We start from the raw sequence: 18,331 nt of genomic DNA on the forward strand, positions 1-18,331 counted from the left end.
CACACCCCTTCCAACAGACCCATACCCCCTTATCCTTCTAATCCTTTCAAATAGTGCCACTCCCTGGTGACCAATCATTCAAATATATGAGCCTGTGGGAGCCATACATTTTTATCATTAATTAAATTTATTTACTTTACATCCCAAATGCATTTTACATTCCTTCCATTTCTCCTCTCATTCCCTCCCCCCCCCTTTTTCTTCTCCCCCTACCCGTCCCCCTCAATCTACTGTGTTTCTGTTCAGAAAGGGGCAGGCCTCCCATGGGCATCAACAAAGCATGGCATATAAAGTTGCAATAGGAAAAGCTCCTCCCCTTGTATTAAGACAGGGCAAGACAACCTAGTATGAGCCAGCCAAACATTAGGGACAGCCCCTGCTCCCATTGTTAGGAGTCCTGCAAGTAAACCAAGCTACTCAACTCTCTCTCTCTCTCTGCTCCAGTGCCATGTTCCCTGACATGATAATGGAGTATATGCCCCTGAAACTCTAAGCTGACCTCCAATTAAATGCTTTCATTTCTTTGGAAAAAAAAAATGGAGGCTTTAAACTCTGTTATATTGGGACTGACTTTGTGTTAATGGTATTTTTTTTTAAGTAGTCTATCTTGACCATCCAAGCAGCAATTCATATTTTATATTATATAAACTAGGAAAGGAAAATATACATATGTGTTAGATATTACAATAGATTAGGAAAACTTTATAATTCTAAGACCTTTTAGATCAAGTATAAATTGAGCTGAATGTTTCTATTGCACTGTCCACAGAAAATGTAGACTTACTTGGTAAAAGCAATTACTGGATTTTCAGTGTGTTCTCCTTTGACTATTAACTTTGCATTCAGCCGGGCGTTAGTGGCGCACACCTTTAATGCCAGCACTCGGGAGGCAGAGGCAGGTGGATCTCTGTGAGTTCGAGGCCAAACTGGTCTCCAGAGCGAGTGCCAGGATAGGCTCCAAAGCTACACAGAGAAACCCTGTCTTGAAAAACCAAAAAAGATGTGCACCACCAGCACACTTCCTATTAACTTTGCATTCCACTTTTGCATTCAAAACAATTAAGGCACTGGTAAAGCTAATTTGGAAACCAGTATTTAAAGAACATTTTACTATAAAGTCAGAAAAGGCTGTGTGGATGACAATAAACAAAGAAGAAGCCTCCTCAGGTTGAGAATTCTCAATCCTCTTCAGTCACAAACTGAGCCTAGCTAGGAGGCAAAAGCACCCTTATACCCTCCAAAGACAAAGACACAGGCACATGGGATTTACATGAACTAACACATTCTCTTCTAGCACATTTTTCAATAATATCTGATTGATTTAAATCACTTTTAGAAAGAACAGCAAAGCTATCGTAGTTTAAAGAACATTTTCCTTCTTTTTTTTAAATTTCTTTATTGAACCTTTGGAAATTTTACATCATGCACTCTAATGCCCCTCCCCTCCCAGTCCCCCCATATCCTCTCCTGTCTCCCCTACAATGCCCCCAAAAGAAAATTTAAAAAGAAAAATCAAACCAAAACAAAATAAGCAAACAAACAGAAAAAGGAGAGAAAACAAAACAAAACAAAACAAAACAAAAAACCTGTCTACTTCTCCATCTTTCCTGCATCTTCAACACCTTTTCAGTTGTCAGAGTGGTAATGGGAGCCTGGGTGTGCCACATGGTATACCCGTTAAGGAATATTTTCTTTTTTTGTTTTTGTTTTTTTTGTTTTTTGTTTTTTGTTTTTTGTTTTTCGTGACAGGGTTTCTCTGTGTAGCTTTGGAGCCTATCCTGGCACTCCCTCTGGAGACCAGGCTGGCCTGGAACTCACAGAAATCCACCTGCCTCTGCCTCCCGGTGCTGGGATTAAAGGCGTGCGCCACCAACATCCAGCAAGGAATATTTTCAACAAATATTCTTATAAGTAGTAAAATGCTATAAAAATTAGGAAGTCTGAAAGTTGATTGATAAAGATTAAAAGGCATATTCTAACATGAATGGCAGTATCTAAAGTAAGAGGCAAAGATAAATATTAACACCATACACTGTAGTTTTTTTACTCATTAGAAAACAATTCTTTCATATGTCTTTAAGAGGCAAAGTAGGTACATCTCACCGAGGAAGACACTGAGAAAGAAAAGAAAACTGAATCCCACTAATACGTTTAACCTACCTACCAGGATGTTTCCACCACTTTTAGGACATTAATAATTCCCTTAGCCTCACTATCAACAGCAACACTGAGGGCATCAAAGAACCTATAACCATGTCCCTGCCTGGCGGGCACAGCTCCTTTCTCCTTTTTCGTCCCTTCATAACTGATAGAAAGCCCACTCATTCGTTATTCTTCAAATAGGACTTCTTGCCACAGGCAACCTCCCTAGACCACTTTTTGCTTCTCTCAGGAACCTCTTAATATGAATGCCCAATTTTCCTTGAGGGTTTTAAAAATGTGGATCATTCCCTTTATGTGTACTGCCATAGTGGATTAAACACAGACACTGGGACAACCGCTCAGAGACTGTGTAAATATACTCAGTGAACTAAGGTCCCTAGAGAGTTCCTTCTAACAGAATTCGTATCATAACAGAAATGGCCTCTACATATTGGCCAGGACAGCAACCACTAATGATTCTAGCATGTGTTCAGGATAACGAGTCCAAGGCCATTCTGGACTATATGGTGAGACCCTGTCCCAGAAATAATAGTTATGAGGAGGGGAAAGGGAGGATTTGAAATGAAAACTAAATAGAGAGTAAAAGAAAAGAGCCAGCCTCAAGCACCTTTACTCCATGAGATGTGTACAAAGCGCCAGAAATCTAACTCCTGCTCTGAGACAGCTGTGCAACACACAATGAACGATATGTAGCCTAGAGTCCACCATCAGGCCGAACCAGGGAAAATACTGCGATCTCAAAGACACATACCTTCAATAAGATGGTGAACTGACTGTCCAAGGAAAGCAAACCGTAAGAAAACTGGTTCTGGGAACTAAGAACAGATAATGTAGTAGAGAGAGAGAAATGGCAAGTATAAATGACAGGATTAGAAAGAGGAGGATATGCAGTAAAAGGGTCTAATGTATGCACACTAGATAGGAAGAAGCTATTTGTTTTGTTTGTGGGGTTGAGAGGGTGCTACAGGGATTCTCTGTATAGCCTTGGCTGTCCTGGAACTTGCTTTGTAAACCAGGCTGGGCTCGAACTCACAGAGATACGCATGCCTGTACCTCCAGAGTCCTGGGATTAAAGCCATAGGCCACCACTACTTTAAGGGCAAATAGATGAAATTTTCAGGGAAAACAAAAATGGCAAAGACAAATTATTGAAAAAAACTTAAAACAATCTCATAAAAAGTAAATTCTATCAAAACATATTAGAAAAATACTATGTGTTACGAAAGACACAGAAAACAACCAAGAGAAACAGAGATCCTGCAAAGGAATTCTGTAGATGAGTGTCAGACTCTCAGAAACAGTCAAAGAAGAAAACATATGATGGCCATGATAAAAAAAAAAATACCTGAGAAACATAGCATCCGTATCATGCTATCCTCTCTGGGAAAGCAAAGGCAAATAAAACTTAAGGCAAGATTTAGACACAGAAGGATGTTTACCATGAACATACTCTAAAGTATCCGAAGGAAATACTTGAAGCAATATCTAACTTAGACTGTCAAAAAAAAGAAAATAAAACAATTAAAATATCACTCAAATTAGCATCTAAATTAGGAACTGATATTCAAGTATTCTTTAACTCAAGATAAAACTAAAAATTACTACTTATGTCTTTTCCTTTTTAACTGCATGCATATGTAGTTAAAATAAATTCTCTATTACAAAATCAGAAAAAATCAAATAATAAATAAATAAAAATGAAATGAGAAAGCAAAAAGCTATACAAAATAAGGATAAAGGAGAGGAAGACAAAAGAATGTGGATAACTACGGGGGCAGTAGGGGACTAGATCAACAGAAGGCACAAGATGGAAATTCAAAAGCAAATGTAGGAGAGGAATTTCAGAGAATTTTAGAAATTGATACAAAAAATGAAACTAGCAGGTAAAATCAAAGATTATCAAACTATAAACAAAACATATTGTTAACATGTGATAGGCATACACGGATACACACATCAACATGATCAAATCTAAGAAGACAGAACCATCAGAAGGATATGTAGGAGATAAATCCACTTAAACCTCGAAGGAAAAAAAAAAAAAAAACAATCAGGTTGGCTTCACAATTAGAGGAGCTTTGAATGAAAGCCTGAGTTTGAGCCCCAAAAGGTGGCTAGAGAGAACCAACTTCAGAGAGATATCACTGACCTCCTCACGTGTGTGTGTGTGTGTGTGTGTGTGTGTGTGTGTGAGAGAGAGAGAGAGAGAGAGAAAGAGAGAGAGAGAGAGAGAGAGAGAGAGAGAAGGGAGAGAGATGAAAAGTGAAATTTCATTGGAGAGAAAAGGAATGACAAATTCAAGTGTCAGGACAAAACTTACCACAGGAGAGACAGTATAGGATTTTTTTTTTTTTCAAGGGATATGAACATTTCAAGGTTGCAAGTCAGCCCTTTTGGTAAATATTTTACTGTAACTACAATCATTCCTTTAAATATTTTTAATATGTCCTTTAGAGAAAATAAAAGCAATCCAGAATAATAGTGAAATCAAAACTGTTCTCATAAAAGACATCCTCAGATCATGTTAGTCACAGTGGGCACACTGAATCTAATGCTTGACACCAGATTTCAACACTAAAGGAAGTGCTTTGTGCTGTCAAGCCAAGATTGTTGACAAACTAGACTATGGGGGTGACACTCAATACACTACATAATGACATGCAGACATTTTTACTCATTGGGCATAAGCATATTGCCCTGAAAAAAATCCACTGAGATGATTTTGCCAATGGGTATTTATCAATTCAATCAAACTCACCTTCAACATAGCCTAAGAAATTGGCTATGAAAAAATGAGAAAACATCTCTTATCAAACTGAAAAAGCAAAATGTAGCTGTATATACAAGAAAATATTGCCTAAAATCAGAAAACAAAGATTCATTACACTGAATTTCAGGAGACAAAAAGTTTGCCCCTGACAAGTATTCAAACTCAGAAAACAGATACATTCTGTAACTAATTTGGCATATGCATAAGTGGGTAAGAACTATAAATGCTTGAAATCAATCATAATGATGTTAGTGTCTACCTGTTTCTTCTTTTACCCACTGCATTCAATCACTCAAACATAACTATTGGCTGTGTCAAGATTCACTGAAAGTTATATTTGGTAATTTGAAAGAGTTAATCTTTTCACCAGTGTTCAAAACTAGCTACAAACTGTCACAAAGAATAATGAATAATCAATGAACCTCCTCAAAGAGAAGAACTTTACAGTCTTCACATCAAATCTTAATAAAGCAAGGCAAAGAAGCTGGTCTTTAACAGCTGGTTTTCACATACTTTCCTATCTAGGTGATGGAAGGGTAGAATGGCTCATGCTTGGCAGGCAACTTCAAAACTTGATGAACTCCTCTGAGAACATCCCATCCCCAGAGGCTGGGGGGGGGGGGGGGGAGTGTCCTGATTTGGAGTGAAGGAAAGCTAGTTTTCCATAAATTCTGTTTAAATAAATTCTGATCCTGAAGCAATATTATATAACAATCACTTCTATGATTCACTAGGTTTTACCCACAGCATTCAAGAATTTTAACTTCTGTACAAAGACAAACACTTTTATTCCCAGAATTTAGGTGCCCAAGGCAGGAGGATTACAAGCTGCAAGACAGCACCATGACAGGAAAAGAGGAAAAGAAGGAAGGTTATTCATTCAGCGATACCATATGTCGACTAAGGATCAGAAACACCTAGCCAGATGAGTCACATGCTGCATCGACCGACAGAAACAAACATGAAAAGCTGTCTCTATAGGCAGATACATCATAAGAGGAAAGCCCAAAGAGGTCATCAAAGCCACAATGCCAAATTTTACAAGGCACTCCTCTAGCAAAACACTGGGAGAATAAACAGTCAAGAAACTTATCTTCTGAAATATTGTTCTGACAAGGCTTTTGATTCTTGTCACTTAAAAGGACTTCATGGAAACATAATGAATTACAATAATACGTGACAAAAATCTCTGTTACCTGGGGGAAAGATTCTGTAAGTATTTCGTGGTTTTTTAATGACTGGCTTTAAAGACTAGAGAACATCATTTCTCAGTATTTCAAGGTAATAATTCAACAAGTTGTCCATTCCATCACACTACAGATGGATTTACACAAGATCTTTCCCTTTTGAGTCCTCCTTTATCTTCATCATCTACTAAAGGGAGGAGGAAGAAAGCTGTTGTGATTAGTTCAGCTGGGAAAGGAGCTGGCACATCATCAGTGACTTCCTCAAGCTGGATTTTAATCCACCTTTTGTAAAACTGAAAAAACTATGAGATCCCAGTGTCCTGTGGCCGCCGTGATGAGCAGAAATGCATGTAGTCGTCTCCTCCAACTTACCCCCAAACACCCTTTTGCTCCAATTAAACTCCATAGAAACAATGTTTCTCAAGTCACACTCTGAATATAACATGTGGGAAAGTAGTAGGCTCTTAATAAACACTTCTGTATGTGTGTTTGTGTACAGTACATCCTGTGTATGTGTTTATATATACACACAGGTTTATGAGCACATGCATGTGAATACCACAGGTTCATTTCAGGCATCTTACACAATAACTTTCCACCTTATTTGCTGAGACAGGGTCTCTCACTGAAGCCAAAGCTTTCCACTTTGTCTAAACTGCTTGGTCAGAAAAATCATTCAGATACTCCTTGTTCTGCATCCTCAGTGCAAGAATTACAGCCATGCAGGAACACACCCTACTTGTTACTGGGGATCCAAACTCAGGTCCCAAACTCAGATTTGTATGCCAAACACTTTACCAACTGTGCCATCTCCCCAGGGTCCTAATAAATATTCCTTAATCAATGTATTTTGCAAGGATAAATTAAGCTGGAAATGCAAGTTGCTCATTTTATAAATATACTTATTAAATTCTCTAAGTGCAATCTCTTACTACTAATAGGCATGCTAAAACAAAGGAAATAAAACTAAAACTTCCTTGTTTCCATCGCCAACTCTCTCTTGCATTTCTCACGTGTTACAGAACATGACCTGGTAAAGAGCTAGAGCACAGAAAAGCCCTCAGTTCGCATCCATCCTTGAGACACAGTCTAAATAACACTGGAAGTGAAAACCCATCAAATTAAAAACAACAAAGATTTTGTTGTGGTTTATTCTTATTCAGTTCCATATTTTAAAACCTAAGTCTTTTATTTTAAATATTTCTATGGTCAAAGACATTCGCATCATATATTTAAGCTTCAAAATGTCCAAAAAAATTTCTACTCACAGAGACTATTCACAGAAATTATTTTTCATGCCGGGACCAACAGCTGCAATAGTCCATCACGGCTTTTCAACTAGTTACACATTTTATAGACATATATATGCATACATATATTCTATGCAAAGACAACTATTCCTTAGACAACAAAAGGTCAACACTCAGCTTTCTCAGACAGATTTTCCAACTCTGACTACTCAAATATTCACTGACAACTTCGCTTAAATTTCTTCAAGAATATTCTGGTTAAGACAGCAACCTAATTAAGGGCTAGCATAAAGCCTCTATGAAAACTGAATTCTCTCCTTTAAAGTTTCAAAATTAATACTACAGGTAACATTTCTTTTATTGTTTTGTGTTTTAACAAATACCTCCTACATTCCAGGAATCTAGAAATTTTAAATGAGATCAGTTTATCATCATTACTTTGTCTTTTAAATTTTTCACATAATATTTCCCACAGGCATTAAATACAACCCAATCTGAAAAAGTATAAAATTAATCTACAGAAAATCATATGGTATTGACATCATATAAAAGATACCCAGTTAAATTTGTATTTGACATAGTTTTTGTTGTTTTGGTTTTTGTCAGTTAAGTCTAGAATATTAACTTTACCGTGCACCCTATGTTCCTTTGCTTGTTAAATATAGCAACAGTAATCTATGGGCCCCTACATAATACACGATTCTCAAAAGAGAAAAAAAAGGGACAAGTGGTAGGCCTTACTGTGTCATATCAGAATCGGCAAGCATTTTAACAATATGAAAAGTGAAAGTAAAACTTAATTATGTTAAAGTAATAGATTTTTATCATGATTGTTCTTTCACAAAATATGTAAGTCCATGAGATGTTTTATTTGGCAATAAAAAAGTCTATTGAAACCTATTCTTCATCCACATAATTGATATTCTTATTTTGGGATAATCTTTTATTTTGTCAGACTATAAAATTATTACATCACATAATCCTGTCCTTCAATTCCTTCAAGGGCTGCCATGTCCAAACCCCTAGCTCTCAAATTCATGACTTGTTTTTCTTTTGTTTTACAATGTCTGTGTGCATGTGTGTGTGAGTGTATGTGTATATATACATTCACATACAGAAATGTATGTATTCTGAAATATACAATTCATCCAGCTAAGTCTGTATAATGTTACTTGTATGTATAAGTTTTCAAGAGTGATCATTGGGTATTGGGTTTTTACCTTGAGAAACTGGTAGATGGACTAAATAAAAATGGAACATTAGTGATAGTCATTTAATTAAGTAACATGCCACAGTGACTTCCAAGGGATAAATTACCTCACAGGATTACTGGTCAATGATACGCGGAGTGACTCCAGATATGTGAAAAGTCTATCATCAGTATAGCCCATTTTCAGCTCATGGATAAATTCCTGAGGTGAGATCTGCCGGCTACTTCTAAGACTTCCCTGTAAAACAAATCAAAAAAGTAAAAAAATTTTACTTGTGTTCCATGAAAAACATCCATAAAATGTGAAATTCATCATACCTAGTAATAACTAACAAAAATACTGTTTTGAGGCAAAATGTCCTAACTAAAACTCTATATATCCATAAATGGCTTTATTCACAAATGGTATTAAAATGTACACTAAATGTTTTAAGAATGAAAATGATTGCCTTTTCAAATGTAACATGTCATGGAGAATTATTAAGAATATAGAACTAGAAACATAATAAAGTAATATTTAGGCATATTCACATATTAAAACTCAATAAAATATGAACTTATTAAGACAAGCACTCTGAGTAATAGAGAAAGAACTGTTAGTCATTGGTTCATTCAACTGTCATTGGAAATTTAGGCAATGTAGACTCACAGATAATTACAACTTGAGTTGAGAAGAAATGGAACCCAAAAAAATGTCTTCAGTGCAATCTAATTCCTGCAGCAGGATCAAGCCCTCAAAAGACAAATGCCTAACCTGACCTAGCAAACAAGGAAAGCCAAGTCAAGAACAGGAGAAATGGATGGCAGCAAGGAGACAAATAGCAAACCAGAAAGAATCTACCATCAGAAAGGAGCAACCAAGAGAAATGGCAAACAGCCTGCGTTGCTTTGGGGATCTAAGGACATATCTGACCAACAACTCATCAGGAGGTTCCCACACCTGGCTGGCAATGGATCTTGAATGTGGCATACCTATAGCTTCTAGGGTGAGTATAAACCCATGTGCAAGGTAATTACAATGAAACTTTGTAGGGAGAAACCCTGATTAGAGGTACCACTGACCATGCCTGCTTGGGTCTGGTCAAGGTACCGCTGACCATACCCACTTGGGCGTGGTCAGAGTTATGTAACAAGGGTTTAAGAAGGAGGTAGGCACGCACGAGGAGCTCTTTCGCCTGGCTGAGCTGACTGGGAAGCATTTCTGGGTCCATCCTGCTCAGGTACAAACCTGGTCACTGGCTCCCTTGCATGAGTACTTTTCCCCAATAAACTACTGGTTATCAACCTATTTCTGACTCCACTTTGTAATCATCTATAAAATTATTTTGTGGAAAAACGTGGTTTTTGTATGTGTGTGTATACATATGAAGCTTATAAGACATGATTCTAATATACTTTATCAAACATCCTTAATGTTAGTTATCCCTCCCACCAACCACCTTTTCTGCCCTACACCCTCATGTCCCACTGCCTTATAAGTCCCCTTCTCCAATTCTTGTCACTAATGCTATATTATACCCTTCCGTTAAGATCTTGCTTACTCCGCCACACCAAAGGTCCCTTTCTAGTTTGCTGAGTCTATAGGTATTCCACATTGTGTGTGTGTGTGTGTGTGTGTGTGTGTGTGTGGACACGCACAAATATACACAAACCTACAGACAAAAATACAAAACAAGCATATACAAGGAATAAAAAAGAATCATTGGTAATAAAAGAAAATAAATTACTAGAGTCCCACTCTTAATTTTCCAAAGGAGATTTTGGAAGAATATAGTGTATATATAAACTATGGGATTCAGGACAGATTTTATTGTTCAGAAGCTTCACACGCCTCTGGATACAACCCTCAAAATGTAGATCAAATACATACACACACACACACACACACACACACACACACACACACACACACACACGCACACACAGTATACTATAAGTAGTAAGCTTATCAGTCAGAAAAATAAACAAAGGGTATGAGACATACAATTTTAAACACGATAGTCAATGAGAGCCTCACAGGTAGGAATTCAAAGGTTTCTGCCATGCCGGGTTGAATTAATATGGAAGGAAACAAGACAGCTAAGCTGACAGGTATAATTTTTTTTTTTTTTTTAAGTGACAGAAGGGGCTGAAAGCTTCACAGGCCACAGAAATAGCATGGACATATAACCCAAGATCAAAAGCAAAGAGACCTGTTCAGAAGGTATGCATGTGTCCCAGTTGGGAAATGAGGAAGATATCAAGGTAACAATAAAGAAAGCTCTTATATTATGCCTATTAAGAGAGTGCATGCACAAAGGAAAGGAGTTGAACACATTCAAAATGATATTAAAATCTGGCCCTTCTATGTTCATTTCTTTTGATTTATTAATTGCCAAAACATTATGCAAAAAAAACAGAGCTAGCAATGCAAAACAAATCACTATTAAGGAAACTGTTTTTAATTCATGGTGATATCAAAGTGGGTATTTAAAGACAAACAGACTCAAAATCTCAAAAGAATTAAAAATGACACAATAAAGCTTAAAGGCAACTGAAATGGTAATAAACATGAGCACCTAATCTCACTTCAGCCACTGATATCATTAAACATAATTCATTTATTGGAACACTGGAGTTTTTTAAGCAACCATAATATTGCCCTGTTTAATGCAGAAAACTGAAAGGCAAAAGGGGAGGAAGGTACCACAAAATGACTCCTACAGATCAGTTATTTCTAACTAAAGCATTTATTACATATTATGTACACTAGTACAGAATATTTATATACTTTTATTCAAAACATACTTTAATTACAGAAGAATCTATTCATTACATGCTTCTTTTAGAACTGGAAAATATTTTCAAGATAGATTCTAATATAAATAAACGGGTCCCAAAGACTATGCTTCCTCTGGCCCTCCGACTACTAACACATTTCTTTCCTAACATGTGACTCTTGGTTTACAAGCTGTTGATGACTGCTTGACATCATGAACTCTTCATTTGCTGGACATGATACCAGGCCAATGTCTGTATCAAGGATTTATTGGTAGAGTTCAAGCTTTATTACTAAAATGATCATGACTCTGACAGAATCAATAAGACAACCAGCCTGAACCAAAAGATGCCATTCTGGATAAAGAAGAAACTGGATCCATGTTCTAAGGAGTTTCTTAATAAAAATCCCTAAAAGTATGTGTCACACATGCAAAGAAAAAGATAACACGTGAGTCCACTTTAACAACTTTGAATAGACCTTCTTTTTCATATTCATAAAGTATTCTAGGTACCATCCATTCCACAGTCATCACACTGAATGCACCTGTATGCAGCTAGGAACAAGGGAACACGACTCCTCTTACCAGGCACTACTCATCATGGCAGCAGAGGTTCCAGCTAATTAACTGGGCAAGAATAATAGATACACAGATGGAAAAGTAGTAAAATCACATTCAAATGTCATGACCACCTACATGAATTGAGCAGCATCATAATCAAAGCTCAACACATTAAAATAAATATTTCTAAACACTGCAAAACATTGAAAGAGGAAATTTTAAAATACTTTTGTGATGTATGACCATCAAAAGGTAATGTAACAAGAAAAAATAACAAATGAAAGAAAAGACCTAAAAACTACAAAATAGTGGCAAGAGATTGAGGGAAACCTAAATATACACGTAACAATATATTCCTAGACGCCAAGTGTAAGCAATAGCACAGTGAAACCAACAAACTAGAGCACTCCATGGACAGAAAGAAAGGTTTATTGAGGTTCAAACTGTCAAGGCTATGGGGGGGAGGGAGGGTTGTTGGAAAGACAAGAGCAAAATGGCAGAAAAGCAAGCAGATTTTATGACAGCAGTTCTTTGAACTGTTACAGGCTCTCCAAATTGACCAGAAACCAGATGTCCATGCCCAAAGTTCTCAACCTTTAGAGGAAATCAAGGGTAGCTTCCAGGAAACAGCCAACAAAAATCCCTCTTTTTACCACATCTTTTTACCAAAGATCTTCTGTTTAGGTGTTTAGGAAGTTAACACCAGCACTGCCATTGGGGGGCAGGTTTGAACCCAACACCTAGATTCAGTTTTATTAAGAAATACACTGAGCAACACATCCACCCCACGCTATGTGGCTGAACTATGTGGGACACAACTAAATAACACTGCTGCGTTTCTAGCCCCAGCCCAGCAACACCTTTGACACTACACTATGCCGATGGGGCCGCCTCCAAGGAGAAAACACTGGCCCTCCTGGGGCATTACAATACCAGGCAGCCAGGCACCACTATGGTGAGCAAATGTATGGTGTGGTATGGGAGGGAGAGACAATGGTTCATGTCCTGTGGACAGAGGCATATCTGAAGAGGTGAAAGAGATGAGGATATGGCTGAGGTGGGTGGCTTCATTGCCGTGGTGATGTCTGAGCCTGAGCTGCTGTTGGAGCCCATGCCTGGGATCATGGCTCTGTTGGAGCCATTGTCTCTGTAGATGTCCCTGGCTCCTGATATTACCAAAGGCTAAAAGCATGGGGCCCTACATAGTTGGCTCCACCCCTCACTGGAACACTAGAGAGAACTGGTCCTGCCCATCACCTACTGATGTACTCAGGAAAAAGGATCCTACACCTCACATGGGCAACACAGTAGAGCTGGCCCTGAAGGTCAAGGTATGGGAGTGATGACCCTGAGGGATTGAAAGCAGAACTGGCCCCACCCCTTACTCATTACTACAAGAGGTGAACTAGCTGGGACAATGCTGGAGAGCTCACCCTGTTGGTGAAGACAGGGGAGAGCTGGTAGACTGACCAATCTTGCAATTACCAAGTCCCAGAACCAAGTTTATGAGTTGGTCCATCCCAACATCCACTCCCATCTATGAACTGTTTGAGCACAGAAAGGGCCTGTCCCAAAAACCCAAAGCTGCAGGATCTCCAGGACACAGGGAAACACAAGATATCCAATAGGAGTCCCAGTTAGGGCCCAGCATCTATCATGTAGCAGAAACCAGAGGCCTGGAAGCAGACCAATGACTTTGCAATGAGCACTTGCAAGTAAAGACACAAATGGACAAAGGGGTTTGTTACTGCAGGACTCAATATGTCACACTATAGTTCCCTTGGTGAGATTTTCCCTTTTTTCTTTTTTTCTCTTAAATTTTATTTTAATGGAGGGGGTTTCTGCAAGGACAGAGGGCAGATAAGAATGGATGGTAAATGAATGAGATGGAGATACATATGTAAAACACATAAAAACTGAATAAAAAGATTTTGAAAAGACAAAAGAAATCCACTAAGGAAGACATTTTCCCCGAGAATAATAAATATATTCACTATAACCATCACCAAAATCTCAGGGAGTTTTTCTCAAGATAGAATAAAAGGCTCATTTTCTTATTTAAGCATCAGTTCCAAAGATCACTGGGATAACAAAGTGAAGTGTTGAATGGATCATCTCTGTGGGGAAGTCATTAAAGACAATGGTACTGGTAGTTACAGGAAGGAAAATCAATGAGCTAAATATCCGAATCTTGCAGAAATACGGAGGACTATTGGTAAATGTTAACATCCTGTGTGACACACTCGAAGGCAGCAGTTCATTCTGACGAATTCACAAGTCCTCTGCAAGATGCCTGCATTCAGTGAATGAATGTGGTTACAGTAAAATGCAAGTTACACATGGAGGAAGAATTACAATCAGAACAGAAAGGAAAATCAGTCACATAAGAAATATCCACATTATATAAAATACATTCTGAACCAAGTGCTTACTTAGAATGAAACATTTCAGATTAAGAACAGGAAATAAGCCAACATATTGGGATAACAATTGTTAAAATGTCCCCGACCAAAACAAAAGTATAAAAGAAATAAAATTGAGAGGAGAAAAAAAATGTATGAAGAAAGAGAAACATTGCTTTTCAGCACAGGTCCTATGATCCTTTCATTTTACCTAACTTCAAAAGAAGTAGAGGGTAGAGGGAGCATGGGCAGGATGCTTGCTGCTGCATATCTTGAGATCCATTAGCCATGAAGATGAAAATACTTAGAAAGCTTTATCCCCTGTGGTATCAAAACACATTAGTGAGATAAGGATGTCTGCCTGACATCACAAAAATTAGAAGGATATTTATCCCACATAATTTTTAAATCTTTTTTAATCCCTGGGTAAAATTTATTCTAAAATACCAAATGCAGATGAGAAAAAGTACAAAGATTAGACCTGTCATATTCTTTATTAAGTACATCCAAGGGCATAAAAGGTCATTGCATACCTTTATGCATACTTGTACCATTCTCTCTTTTGGTAAGTGACTATTAAAGGTAATAGTAGCCATTTCCTTTGACCTGTCTCGGCCAGCTTCTTTTGTTCCTGCATGAGGACATCCCTCCTTTCATCTCAGCTATAAGGCACATTCACTATCCAAGATGATTTCTTTGCATAATAAGTCAGAATAGCCTGTCTATGATAAAATAGACATATACAGTTATCAGTGGAGAGTATTGATGAAGTAGCCTGGTCACCTTTGACAAGCAATTGAGTAATTTTTATACAATTCTGAAGAACCTATCATTTAATGTTTGACTTTATTTTTAAAATAATAAAAGTAAAATACATGGTCTAGGTATATACAAACTCTTCAGGAAAATAACACTTGGAAATGCCAGCAAAAACTCATCACTGACCTCTTTGTTCCTAATACTACCCAATATGGTAGCTTTTAAAATGAATGTTTGTCTAAATGTCCTGAGACATCAAATGTTCCTAAACACTTCTACGATTGCAGGTAAAATAGCCTCACTAAAATATCCCTCAATCCTCAGTGAAAATAACCAAAATTCATCATGTAGCATCCTCTATTGTAACTAATACATTAGTCTTTTACTTGTCCGTAAGTGTATAAAGAGTGCCAACTTTTAATATATAAACATCCAAAATATATAGCTGCTAAAGATTATCAAAATCAAAATTTGGGTGACCAGTAAAAATAGGCTGAGATGAAGTCAGTTATTGGAATAGAGATCTCTCTGCCATTTTCCTTGTAATTTTAAGCAGTAAAATTAAAAACACAGAAAATGGCCATCAATATCAGTAGAATACTTGTAGTGTAAAATCCTTCACTGTCCTACATAAATTTATGTATCTACCTCTGTGATTTTTAAGTCTGCAACCATCAATTAACTACCTCTGTTCCTTCAGTCTTACATCCTCCTAATTCTTGGTACATATCCAGGTAATGAGCTTTATGAGAAGATTGAAAAAAAAAAAAAAAAGGAAAACAAGAATAATTTTTGAAGAATCACTGCAATTCAAACCAAGGGTAGTAAGCACATTGCTGCCAAGAGGATAATTACTGCTATGGGATAACCCTTCCAATACACTGTGAATATGAGTTGCTCTCATTGGTTAATAAAGAAACTGCTTTGGCCTATAGCAAGGCAGAATATAACTATGAGAGAAAACCAAACTGAACACAGGGAGAAAGAAAGGTGGAGTGAGAGAGATGAGCCAGATGACAGAGACACAAGACACTAGAAAACAAGTAAAGCCACGATGCCATGAGGCAAGATGTAGGTTATTAGAAATGGGTTGATTTAAGTTGTAACAGCTAGTTAGTAATAAGTCTGACCTATAGGCCCTTTGTAATTAATATTAAGCCTCTGGATGATTACTTGAAAGCAGCTGCCAATACAGGGCAGGACAGAGAAACCTCCAATTACAAATTAGAACCTAACTAATTACAACAATTCTCTTGAATTTTTAAATGATTTCAATAGTGTCTAATGTCATTGACCAACAGAAACACTAAGCTGTCACTGCAGCATAAATTTCTCCTTTTTGGAGCATCTACAACTCAAATTAGTATGACCAATGAAATCTGTTAACCTCAGAGGATTTTATAAAAACTCAAGACAGAAACATGAAAGCCAAGAAGGTACTGAAGGCAGGTTCACTGACCACCCAAACTACATTTCACACGATTCCCCTTAAAGGGCTACTTTTCAGTTAAACATTTAATGAACCCATAATATATAGAAACCCTGTCTATAATTCTGGAAAACTGTTTACCTATACACTCAAAACAGCACATGCTAAGGCTTGAAAGGTGGTGCAGCACTGTAAGAGCTCTTGCAGAGAACCTGAGTTCAGCACCCCCATCAGGTGGCTCACAACAGACAGCTGCACTGAAGTACGTATGATGTAAGTATGATGTACTGTTGTATGATGTACGTACACTACACATGATTAAAATTAGTTTAAAATCTTTAAAATAATAGCATATGCTGAGTTTAGAATTTACATTAAAATTTATTTTAATGAAAATACATTAAAATTATTATGTATTTTAAAAAAGTTCTCCCTTTTGTTTGTGAATATACCACCAAGAAAAATGTTAAAGCTAATTTGTGGATTTCACAACATGAATAGAAATACTGAAAAACATTTTAAAATTTAATAACTTTTCTAGGTTGTGTACTGTTTCTACAATGGGTAATTTTAAATCGAACTAGTCATAAAACTTTGGTTCTGGTTTAAGTAATTAAAAAGGGAACAGGTAATCTCATGTATTTCCTGGTTGAACAATAAAAGGAAACTTTACAGAGCATCACATAGGCTACTGGCTTCCACTCACCATCTTTCAGAGTCCTCTTAGAACTGAAAAATACTTGGTTTCAACTGAGCAACAAACTGCAATTAAAAGACTTCAAAAGAGCCCAAAGATGGGGGTGGAGGAGTTGATTAAATAAACACGGATGTTGTAATTTGCCAGCCTCTATCTGATGGTTCAATGAAGGATAAAGATCTGCTTGGCTCATCTGAGCAGACAGAATAACACAGTGAAGCTCTTAGTCATTGGTTCATTATCTTCTTTATTATGCTGATTATGTTTATATAAAAAGAAAATCACAACAAAACTTCTTTGGGCATTTACTAAAAGGGGATGGGGGCTGAGAAAACACCAGATGTTCCAGTCTTCAAAATTAGGCAATTTGCTTTCAGTTCCTCCAGGTAATTGTGCAATTATTTGCCTCCATGATTCTAAGCTGTACTTACAAATGTCACTGGTAACATTGACAGTTGAAGTCTCCCTTTCTTTTCCTTGATTTAAGAAGAAACCACCTGTCTCTTGTACATACACACCACCCTAGCAGCTCTAATCTGTTCCTATGAGTTAGCACATAAAAGCCAAGCATAGGGACTGAAGGGGTGGCTCGGTGATTAAGAGCAAGGTCTGCACTTTCAGCAAACCTAAGTTTGATTCCTAGCAACTACATAGATGCTCACAACCATCTATAACTCCAGTGTGAGAGATCCAACTTCTTCCTCTAGCCTCCACAGATAATATGCATGTGTTGCACAGACATGTGTGTAGGCATATGCATACACATTAAAAAATTAAAAAAAAAAATATGGGGGGAAGCAAGTACAGAACTTCACAGGCTTCCTAGATTACTCTTTATATAAAAATAAACAAATAAATAAATAAATAAAGGTTAGATGCAGGAGGATGCATAAAGTTGAGAGAGAAAATCTCTGGATCACATCCCATCATAACTAGTTATGAGATTGGGAAGTCAGTCTCTGGGTAAGGAAGCTATTGCATGGTTACAGAGTACCGGTGACTACAAAACTGAAAGACATTTGAAGCACACTTCTATTGCATGTCTTGTTTGCAATAGGCACTTTATAAGTACAGTTAGAAACCAAAACACTAGAAGGAAGGCTGGGCCCACAATCTGTAGCATGTAGAAAGATGCTGGAAATAC

The 18,331-nt window shown here is 37.3% G+C and overlaps 1 protein-coding gene across 8 annotated transcripts in view; it reads right to left on the bottom strand.

Moving 5' to 3' along the window:
- The window catches only part of Diaph3 (diaphanous related formin 3), a 437,024-nt gene that overhangs the window by 328,940 nt on the left and 89,753 nt on the right, over positions 1 to 18,331 (bottom strand). For all 8 annotated transcript variants that reach the window (XM_027394029.1, XM_027394028.1, XM_027394027.1 and 5 more), the window contains one exon: positions 8,688 to 8,818. In XM_027394029.1, the coding sequence (XP_027249830.1) occupies positions 8,688 to 8,818 (131 nt within the window). The remainder of the gene's footprint in view (positions 1 to 8,687; positions 8,819 to 18,331) is intronic.

Source organism: Cricetulus griseus (assembly GCF_003668045.3).
Source record: "Cricetulus griseus strain 17A/GY chromosome 1 unlocalized genomic scaffold, alternate assembly CriGri-PICRH-1.0 chr1_1, whole genome shotgun sequence".
Classification (NCBI taxonomy): domain Eukaryota; kingdom Metazoa; phylum Chordata; class Mammalia; order Rodentia; family Cricetidae; genus Cricetulus; species Cricetulus griseus.